At 46.4% G+C, this 10,473-nt stretch overlaps 1 protein-coding gene across 2 annotated transcripts in view; it reads right to left on the bottom strand.

The window, feature by feature from the left end:
• ddx52 (DEAD (Asp-Glu-Ala-Asp) box polypeptide 52) overlaps positions 1-9,313 on the bottom strand; it is a 31,646-nt gene extending 22,333 nt beyond the window's left edge. The window contains exons 1-5 of one of the 2 annotated variants that reach the window (XM_068010487.1): positions 9,200-9,313; positions 4,241-4,469; positions 2,477-2,628; positions 2,163-2,348; positions 440-583 (exon numbers count right to left, since the gene is read on the bottom strand). In XM_068010487.1, coding sequence (XP_067866588.1) covers positions 440-583; positions 2,163-2,348; positions 2,477-2,628; positions 4,241-4,469; positions 9,200-9,292 — 804 coding nt within the window. In that variant the 5' untranslated portion in view covers positions 9,293-9,313. Of the gene's footprint in view, positions 1-439; positions 584-2,162; positions 2,349-2,476; positions 2,632-4,240; positions 4,470-9,199 lie in introns of both variants that reach the window. The other variant, XM_068010486.1, reaches the window with a different exon arrangement.
• Positions 9,314-10,473: the final 1,160 nt, after the last annotated feature.

The raw sequence follows: 10,473 nt of genomic DNA on the forward strand, positions 1-10,473 counted from the left end.
AAGAAAAAAGCAGAATTACCTTTCAAAACACGTGAGCTGTTCTGGTTTCTGTGAGTGCAGGCAAACAGACTTAAAGCTGCCAATTCCTAAACTTATGATCATGAAGTTGTGAAGGCAGTACAGTGCCAACAAAATATTACACATGGTAACACTGAAAAATTCAATGCCAATGTCTCAGAAGCTGTAATACTCTGCTACATTAAGACCAGCATGTTTAATAAGAGCACAACTCATTCACCTAGTCATTGAATGCATTCTGATGCTGGCACAGGCTCAATGGTGTTCGTGTTAGCTTTTTGTCAACTGTCTCAAAACAAGCTACTGTGTGTCAAAACTAAATACAGCTTAAGTAATGGCAAAGTTTTCTTTTTAAAAAAAAACTAACATTTATCCTCTAATAGGCTTGCTGTTTAATAGTTCTCTGATTAACAAAGCATACCTGGCTGGCAAGCTCACGAGTAGGAGATAAGATCAGTGCTCTGAAACCCTTGTTCATTGGCTGCTTTAGACAGGTCAAAATTGGAATGCAAAAAGCCAATGTCTTTCCTGATCCAGTTGGGGCACAGGCCAGGATTTCACGATTCTGTGAAAGGTACATAAAACAGTTTGAAGATAACTCTGATATAACAGTATATATTTAATTCAAAGTCCTCAGGATATTACAGCTATTGAGAAATGCCTCATTATGTTTACTTCCTTTTATGTTACTTATCCATCAGTCTTCAAAATATAGGAATCAGTATGCACAATTATTGCCACAGCTCGATTGAACTTTAAATTCAGTGCCCAAAATATGAATGATGTATCTTTCCCAAAACTTGCACTGTCAACACAATTTGTTCTCATTTTGGACCTCCCAATGTCACATGCAAATGACAATCCACCTGGCATCTGTCTACACCTTTAAAGTTGGTCATTCTGAGATATTCAATAGCAGCGAATTCCAACATTCCCTTTCATTATTTTTGTTACGCGTGGCCTATTCAAGTAAGTGTGTGGGCCCATTAAATTTTTTTGTACAGCCGCGCACGCCTGGTAACTTAAGGGGACTGAATGTTGCTCGGTCTGTACAGGATCTTTTGGGTTGCTGCACAGCCATGCACGCGACTTATAGAGAACACTGGCAATATCCCACCCTTCTTATGGGAATATATTCCAGTTCCATAAAGCCCTTTCCTTACTCAGCCCAGCTGAGAAATTGCACTGAAAGTGCAAACCCAAATAGCAGAACCTGCTAGTAAACCAATGTACTTCACCATGGGGTCATTGCAAAGTGCTGACACTTTACTTCAGGGATATAAAGTTTTATATAATAAATCATACCAAGAGAAGCTGCTTGGTTTAATAAAATTCAATGGCAGCAGCCTTCTAGTATCTTGCCCATGTACCCACTATTGATGTTAGTCTGAATATAAAGTGTCAGCAAGCTTAACTGTTAACACCATAATAACCAGTCTCCATTCCTGTACTTGTCACCGCAAAATGTGCATTTCCAGCAGAAGTGAACAGTAATCAGGAACAGAAATACTCCACTCTCTAGTCCATGGATACTGAGGGAATCCGTGGTGCCTTTTGTCTCAGCCAAGCTTAGCTATATTCGCTCAGATTTGGGATAAAAAAGGCAAAAAAAACCTTGCATTTATATAATGCTTTTGATGACCACCAGATGCCTCAGGTCACTTTACAGCCAATGATATACTTTTGAAGTGTAGTCACTGTTGTAATGTAGGAAACGTGGCAACGAATTTGTGCACAGCAAGCTCCCACAAACAGCAATGTGTTAACGATCAGATAATCTGTTTTTGTGATGTTGATTGAGAAATAAATGTTGGCCAGGACACTGGGGATAACTCACCTTCTTTGAAATAGTGCCATGGGATCTTTTACATCCACCCAAGCAGGCAGATGGTGTCCCATCGAAAAGACAGCACCTCAGACAGCGCAGTACTCCCTCAGTACTGCACTAGAGTGTCAGTCTTGATTTTTGTGATCAAGCCCTGGAGTGGGACTTGATCCTGGAACCTTGCGACTCAGGTGACAATGCTATCAACTGAACCTCGGCAAACAATCAGATACCTGCCTGGTCTTCATGGCTCAGTATCAACATGTCACAGGGCCCAAATTTAACACCTATCTTAACGAGTCAACAGAAAAATACTTACATGTAGCATAATGGGTATGGCTTGCATCTGTATAGGGGTAGGCATTTGGAACCCAGCTTCCTGTATGTGCTGAATAATTTTTGGGTGGACCTTATATTCTTGTAGGAGCTGCTCAAAAGTAGCAACAGGTTCAGGAATATCGGTTCCATCCACGTAAATCCGATGCTTACGCCGGAATTTATTTATCTTGAAAAGGAAAAAAGGAACAGAATTTTAACATAACATAGGCAAACATTACAGTGGTTTTAAACAGATTTCTCCCAGGAAGGCTTATAGTCAGTAGGCATGTTCCTAGATATGGACTAAAGACAAACCTTTTCTCGTCGTTCATGTTCCAGTTTCTCAGCACTGGGCTCTGTGCCCCGATTGTCAGTAGAACTCTTGATCTTCCTTCCCATTGAGGAAATCAGCATTATCCCATCATCATCTTTGGTGTCGGCAAAAATGTCACATACTGTTTTGGTCTCTGCTGATGGTGGCGAGGGAAGGGGGAAGTGGGAAGAGAGATCAGGAACATTTATTGCCAAATGTCAGTAAAGGCTCACAGTGCAGGATATAATCAGAGTTGAAACAGATTAATTAAAGTACAAAGTCGTAACGATCAAACTCTTAACCTTTACCTCCATCACCAAAGTAATCATGTGGATTCAGTGCTATTTTATTATACATTTAATATTCTCCTCTATCCTGTTCCCATGGGTGAACAGCTCACTGGGCAAACAACTCCAACACCACTGTCAACACTATTCTTAATGAGGCAGCCAAGAAATACATGAGGGTTCTTGAGAAAGATAATTCAGACCCTGCTGATCTAATTCTCTGTACACACATCAAATAGTTAAGCAGGTCCCTGTCAGCAGTACAACCAAGAGCAGAAGGCAGCAAATTGGGAATCATTTGGTCTGCCACTGTGGCATACACGGAAGTAGTCTCATGCTGATTTTAAAAATATTTCCCAAGGGTAGTACACCATGTTCAAGCATCAACAAGTGCCTCTGAGATAATCTCCAGTTTCACTAAATTTCTAATGTTAGCAAGATCACTAGCAGGAGGCCAGGAAACTTCAGACAGGGTGAAAGGGATTGCCACCCCCAAGCCATCCTGACTACTGTATGAGAAACAACATTGGAAGAGGTTCGAAATCAGGTTACCTGCCCACTTCAGCGCCAGTCCAGTGAGAATATATAATAGAAAAATAGGGGAAATTAAACAGTGAACAGCCTGAAAAGCAATTATTTTAGAAAATTGAGAGTGTTTTTTAAAAAGTAAATGTGCATGCATTTTTTTTAAAAAGGAAAATGTTGAGCCATGAGCTGCTGTGTGTAAAATTTGCATTAAAATCTTTAAAAATGTAGTGGCAGGTGTACCAATGGCAGAGAAGGTTACCGTATCTCTTCTTGTCACACTAAAGCATAAAATTCCTGTTCCGTGCTGAATTCACTGATCATAACCACAACTATAGTAAAGGCTTTACAATTGGCCGCAGTGCCTCTGCCAACATTGGTCAATATCCCTGATTACTACCCAGAGCTGCCCACTGGAAAGTATGCTTGGATTAGGACTGGGTTGTGATGTGTTGCTCCAAAAGTCAAATAACTTACTGACATTATCATGCTTCAACAGAGAATGGCCACTTGAGTAAGACACCATACCCTCAGTTATGTCCTTATTCTTATGCCGGAAGGGACAAAAACAATTGTGCAAAAGGAGATGGGGGAGGTGGCATGGCAGGAGAAATGAATCAAATCCTTCCTCTCATGACTTTGTGCAGTATTAATGGCATGTTAAATATTACTGCATAAGAATGACCATGTGCTTTTCTAGGTAAAAAGGAAGAAATCATTCACTATAAAAACAAAAATTACTGTATTTTGTAGATATGGAAATCAGAATTACTAAACTTTGTGATTATTCTACTGTCTTAGCATGCTCAGTTCACCTCAGTTAACCTGTTGCATCTCTAACTTTTTCCAATTCTTATGAAAGATCATTGATCTGAAACGTTAACTGTTTCTCTCTCCATGGATGCTGCCAGACCAGTTGAGTATTTCCAAATTTTTCAGTTTTTCTCTGTTTACCTTTGTTCCTCTTTTTGCTCCTTTTCCTCTTTTCTGTGCTACCTGTCTCAAGTTTTCTTTTTCCTGGGGTCGTAGATGCGTCATCTTCACACTCTGCAGCAGAATCCTCTTTCTGACCATGGCTTTTCAATGTACTAACCACTGGTTTGCAGCTTTTAGCACAATGATTGTTAAAAAAGTCAAGGTCAGTAGCATTTTCACTTAAGATGGCATTGCTTGACTTTGTTACCTGGAATTACATGAACAATATACAATAAGAAGGTGCATACAATTTTACAGCATAGGTTGAAATGTATTGTAAGACATCACTGAAAGGTTCAAATATCAATCTAAGTAACAAGCGACTTAGGTTTTGTGCCTATCAACGCCATCTGAACCACAAGTTAATGCTACATCCTCGAACCATATCCCAGCTGATATTAATCTATTGAAAACATCCGGGGTGATTTATGAGGGCAATTTTAATCAGATTCTCCCTTCCAGCAACTGATGTTACAGCAGACAGTGATTCCACAATCAGATCACTTAGTTTTAAACAGCAGCCATTAAATGTTAAGAGCACTTTGGGAGAAACAATATGGAAAGGCAGTATAATCCAAACAGTACTATTTGGAGACAGATGTAAAAAGAGACACACTCGGGGGTGTATATTCGCAAAATGTTTGAAGGTGGCAGGGTTAGTAAATAAAGCAACTAAAAACGAAAGAGTATGGGACTTTTGGCTTTGTAAATAGGGAGAGCAAATGCAGAAACAAGGAAGTAATTCTAAAATGTTTACAAATCTCTGGCTAGGCCTCAACTGCAGTGGTACGCACAACTTTGGCACCACACTTTAGGAAGGACGGCAAGGCCTTGGGAGAGACTAGGGAGGAGATTTACAAGGATGATACCAGGGATGAAGGACTGCAGTCAAGTGGAGAGATTAGAGAAGCTGTGATTGTTCTCCTGAGAGCAGAGACGTTTAAGGAGCAACCCAATAGTGGTGTTCAAAATTCTGAGGGGTTTCTCCCCATTTGCTCCGTTTCCTCTGCCAACTGGTACAATGCCATCAGCAGTATGTGTAATGGGTATCCCAGTTCAGTGTGATCAGCAGTAGGTGTGATGGGACCCCTGGTCCAATATCATCAGCACTCATTGTGATGGGGCTCCCTGTCCAGTACCAGCAGCGGTCAGTGTGATGGGTCTCCCGGTCCAGTACCAGCAGCGGTCAGTGTGATGGGACTCCTGGTCCAGTACCAGCAGCGGTTAGTGTGATGGGTCTCCTGGTCCAGTGTGATCAGCAGTAAGTGTGTTGGGTCTCGGTCCAATGTGATCAGCAATAAGGGTGTTGGGTCTCTTGGTCCAAAGTGATCAGCAGTAAGGGGGATGAGATTCCTGGTCCAGTGTGATCAGCAGTAGGTGTGATGGGTCTCCTGGTCCAGTGTGATCAGCAGTAAGTGTGTTGGGTCTCGGTCCAATGTGATCAGCAATAAGGGTGTTGGGTCTCTTGGTCCAAAGTGATCAGCAGTAAGGGGGATGAGATTCCTGGTCCAGTGTAATCAGCAGTAGGTGTGATGGGTCTCCTGGTCCAGTGTGATCAGCAGTAAGTGTGTTGGGTCTCCTGGTCCAGTGTGATCAGCAGTAAGTGTGTTGGGTCTCCTGGTCCAGTGTGATCAGCAGTAAGTGTGTTGGGTCTCGGTCCAATGTGATCAGCAATAAGGGTGTTGGGTCTCTTGGTCCAAAGTGATCAGCAGTAAGGTGGATGAGATTCCTGGTCCAGTGTAATCAGCAGTAGGTGTGATGGGTCTCCTGGTCCAGTGTGATCAGCAGTAAGTGTGTTGGGTCTCCTGGTCCAGTGTGACCAGCAGTAAGTGTGATGGGTCGCCTGGTTCAGTGTGATCAGCAGTAAGTGTGATGGGTCTCCTGGTCCAGTGTGATCAGCAGTGTGATGGGATCTCCTGCACCAATACCATCAGCAGTGTGTGATGGGTCTCCTGATCCAGTGTGAGTGATGGGTCTCCTGGTCCAGTGTGAGTGATGGGTCTCCTGGTCCAGTGTGAGTGATGGGTCTCCTGGTCCAGTGTGAGTGATGGGTCTCCTGGTCCAGTGTGAGTGATGGGTCTCCTGGTCCAGTGTGAGTGATGGGTCTCCTGGACCAATACCATCAGCAGTAAGTGTGATGGGTCTCCTGGTCAGTGTGAGTGATGGGTCTCCTGGTCCAGTGTGAGTGATGAGTCTCCTGGACCAGTATGAGTGATGGGTCTCCTGGTCCAGTGTGAGTGATGAGTCTCCTGGACCAATACCGTCTAACTGTGATGGGTCTCCCTGTCCAGTACCAGCAGCGGTCAGTGTGATGGGTCTCCCTGTCCAGTACCAGCAGCGGTCAGTGTGATGGGTCTCCTGGTCCAGTACCACCAGCGGTTAGTGTGATGGGTCTCCTGGTCCAGTGTGATCAGCAGTAAGTGAGCTGGGTCTCTTGGTCCAATGTGATCAGCAGTAAGGGAGATGAGATTCCTGGTCCAGTGTGATCAGCAGAAGGTGTGATGGGTCTCCTGGTCCAGTGTGATCAGCAGTAAGTGTGTTGGGTCTCCTGGTCCAGTGTGATCAGCAGTAAGTGTGTTGGGTCTCCTGGTCCAGTGTGACCAGCAGTAAGTGTGATGGGTCTCCTGGTCCAGTGTGATCAGCAGTAAGTGTGTTGGGTCTCCTGGTCCAGTGTGATCAGCAGTAAGTGTGTTGGGTCTCCTGGTCCAGTGTAATCAGCAGTAGGTGTGATGGGTCTCCTGGTCCAGTGTGATCAGCAGTAAGTGTGTTGGGTCTCCTGGTCCAGTGTGATCAGCAGTAAGTGTGTTGGGTCTCCTGGTCCAGTGTGATCAGCAGTAAGTGTGTTGGGTCTCGGTCCAATGTGATCAGCAATAAGGGTGTTGGGTCTCTTGGTCCAAAGTGATCAGCAGTAAGGGGGATGAGATTCCTGGTCCAGTGTAATCAGCAGTAGGTGTGATGGGTCTCCTGGTCCAGTGTGATCAGCAGTAAGTGTGTTGGGTCTCCTGGTCCAGTGTGACCAGCAGTAAGTGTGATGGGTCGCCTGGTTCAGTGTGATCAGCAGTAAGTGTGATGGGTCTCCTGGTCCAGTGTGATCAGCAGTGTGATGGGATCTCCTGGTCCAATACCATCAGTAGTAAGTGTGATGGGATCTCCTGCACCAATACCATCAGCAGTGTGTGATGGGTCTCCTGATCCAGTGTGAGTGATGGGTCTCCTGGTCCAGTGTGAGTGATGGGTCTCCTGGTCCAGTGTGAGTGATGGGTCTCCTGGTCCAGTGTGAGTGATGGGTCTCCTGGTCCAGTGTGAGTGATGGGTCTCCTGGTCCAGTGTGAGTGATGGGTCTCCTGGACCAATACCATCAGCAGTAAGTGTGATGGGTCTCCTGGTCAGTGTGAGTGATGGGTTTCCTGGTCCAGTGTGAGTGATGAGTCTCCTGGACCAGTATGAGTGATGGGTCTCCTGGTCCAGTGTGAGTGATGAGTCTCCTGGACCAATACTGTCTAACTGTGATGGGTCTCCCTGTCCAGTACCAGCAGCGGTCAGTGTGATGGGTCTCCCTGTCCAGTACCAGCAGCGGTCAGTGTGATGGGTCTCCTGGTCCAGTACCACCAGCGGTTAGTGTGATGGGTCTCCTGGTCCAGTGTGATCAGCAGTAAGTGAGCTGGGTCTCTTGGTCCAATGTGATCAGCAGTAAGGGAGATGAGATTCCTGGTCCAGTGTGATCAGCAGAAGGTGTGATGGGTCTCCTGGTCCAGTGTGATCAGCAGTAAGTGTGTTGGGTCTCCTGGTCCAGTGTGACCAGCAGTAAGTGTGATGGGTCTCCTGGTCCAGTGTGATCAGCAGTGTGATGGGATCTCCTGGTCCAATACCATCAGTAGTAAGTGTGATGGGATCTCCTGCATCAATACCATCAGCAGTGTGTGATGGGTCTCCTGGTCCAGTGTGAGTGATGGGTCTCCTGGTCCAGTGTGAGTGATGGGTCTCCTGGTCCAGTGTGAGTGATGGGTCTCCTGGTCCAGTGTGAGTGATGGGTCTCCTGGTCCAGTGTGAGTGATGGGTCTCCTGGTCCAGTGTGAGTGATGGGTCTCCTGGTCCAGTGTGAGTGATGGGTCTCCTGGTCCAGTGTGAGTGATGGGTCTTCTGGTCCAGTGTGAGTGATGGGTCTTCTGGTCCAGTGTGAGTGATGGGTCTCCTGGACCAATACCATCAGCAGTAAGTGTGATGGGTCTCCTGGTCCAGTGTGAGTGATGAGTCTCCTGGACCAATACCATCAGCAGTAAATGTGATGGGTCTCCCTGTCCAGTACCAGCAGCGGTCAGTGTGATGGGTCTCCCGGTCCAGTACCAGCAGCGGTCAGTGTGATGGGTCTCCTGGTCCAGTACCAGCAGCGGTTAGTGTGATGGGTTTCCTGGTCCAGTGTGATCAGCAGTAAGTGTGTTGGGTCTCTTGGTCCAATGTGATCAGCAATAAGGGTGTTGGGTCTCTTGGTCCAATGTAATCAGCAGTAAGGGAGATGAGATTCCTGGTCCAGTGTGATCAGCAGTAAGTGTGATGGGATCTCCTGGTCCAATACCATCAGCAGTGTGTGATGGGTCTCCTGGTCCAGTGTGATCAGCAGTCAAGAGCCATCGCCACCCTCATACAGTTTGTACCAATGTGCAACATTTATCTCCTCTGCTCCAATAGAAACATTCTCAGACTTTCAACTTAATGTTTCGACAAAAGGAAAAGCACTTTTCTGCACAGCTTAGATGAACTTGCAGGCAACCCGCACTGGTTGTAGTTTAAGTTCAGGTGTGATTTGGGCCCAGAAGTCAGGCTGCGGCCTAGTGCCGGGCCAGCGTATTACACCCCACCCCTCCTCGCACTCGCGGTGGGTGCCTCCAAACAGTCCCCCCGGGGCGCCAGGTTTGCCCTGGCCTTCGCGTAACACCTCACCCGCAACCTCTCGGCGTCCCTCCCGAACCGCTTCCAATCAAACCGGGCACCGGCTCCCAGCGCGCGAAACAGCTCGAACGCCTCCATCGCCATGGAGAAGACGCAACGCAGTCCAGAGCATCGAGCGCCGATAGCCCGTCTCTCGAGCGATTCCTCGGCGATTGACAGCATCCCACCTGGGTCTGGAATTAAAGTGACAGTGCACCTGAACCTGACAGTCGCCCACCTCACACCCACTGGCTGAAATTGAGATAGCACACCCTTAAAATAATAAATAATCCATCTTCTGTTTGCTGGAAACTGAAGACAGACATCGCCCTAAAATACATCATTCATTTAATCGCAATGCCTAAAACAAAAAAGGAGTAAATATATTAAAAGAAATCTCAAGCTGCTGATCAATTTCAGAATTCCATGATACTGGCAGCCAGTCTTTATGTGCGATCTTAGCGAGCTTCTCACTGCTGCTCTCACATGCGTTCAAGTCTTCAGAAGAAGGAATTTTCCTCCACACAAGATCAGATGGCAGGTTATTCAACCTTGCCCGTCTTAGAGTGAAGACTAAAGTACAGTAAGTCCTCATCAGGGAACTCCTCTTTGCTGACGATGCTGCATTAACATCCCACACAGAAGAGTGTCTGCAGAGACTCATCGACAGGATTGCGGCTGCCTGCAACGAATTTGGCCCGACCATCAGCTTCAAGAAAACGAACATCATGGGACAGGATGTCAGAAATGCTCCATCCATCAAGATCAGCGACCACGCTCTGGAAGTGGTTCAAAAGTTCACCTACCTAGGCTCAACTATCACCAGTAACCTGTCTCTCGATGTAGAAATCAACAAGCGCATGGGAAAAGTGTCACTGCTATGTCCAGACTGGCCAAGAAGGTGTGGGAAAATGGCGCACTGACACGGAACACAAAAGTCCGAGTGTTTCAAGCCTGTGTCCTCAGTACCTTGCTCTATGGCAGCGAGGCCTGGACAACGTATGTCAGCCAAGAGTGACGTCTCAATTCATTCCATCTTCGCTGCCTCCAGAGAATCCTTGGCATCAGGTGGCAGGACCGTATCTCCAATGCAGAAGTCCTCAAGGCGGCCAACATCCCCAGCATATTACACCCTACTGAGCCAGCGGTGCTTGAGATGGTTTGGCCATGTGAGCCGCATGGAGCATGGCAGGATCCCCAAGGACGCATTGTACAGCGAGCTCGTCACTGGTATCAGACCCACCGGCCGTCCATGTCTCCGCTTTAAAGACATCTGCAAACGTGAC

The sequence above is a fragment of the Heterodontus francisci genome, chromosome 30 (assembly GCF_036365525.1).
Source record: "Heterodontus francisci isolate sHetFra1 chromosome 30, sHetFra1.hap1, whole genome shotgun sequence".
In the NCBI taxonomy this organism is placed as follows: Eukaryota; Metazoa; Chordata; class Chondrichthyes; order Heterodontiformes; family Heterodontidae; genus Heterodontus; species Heterodontus francisci.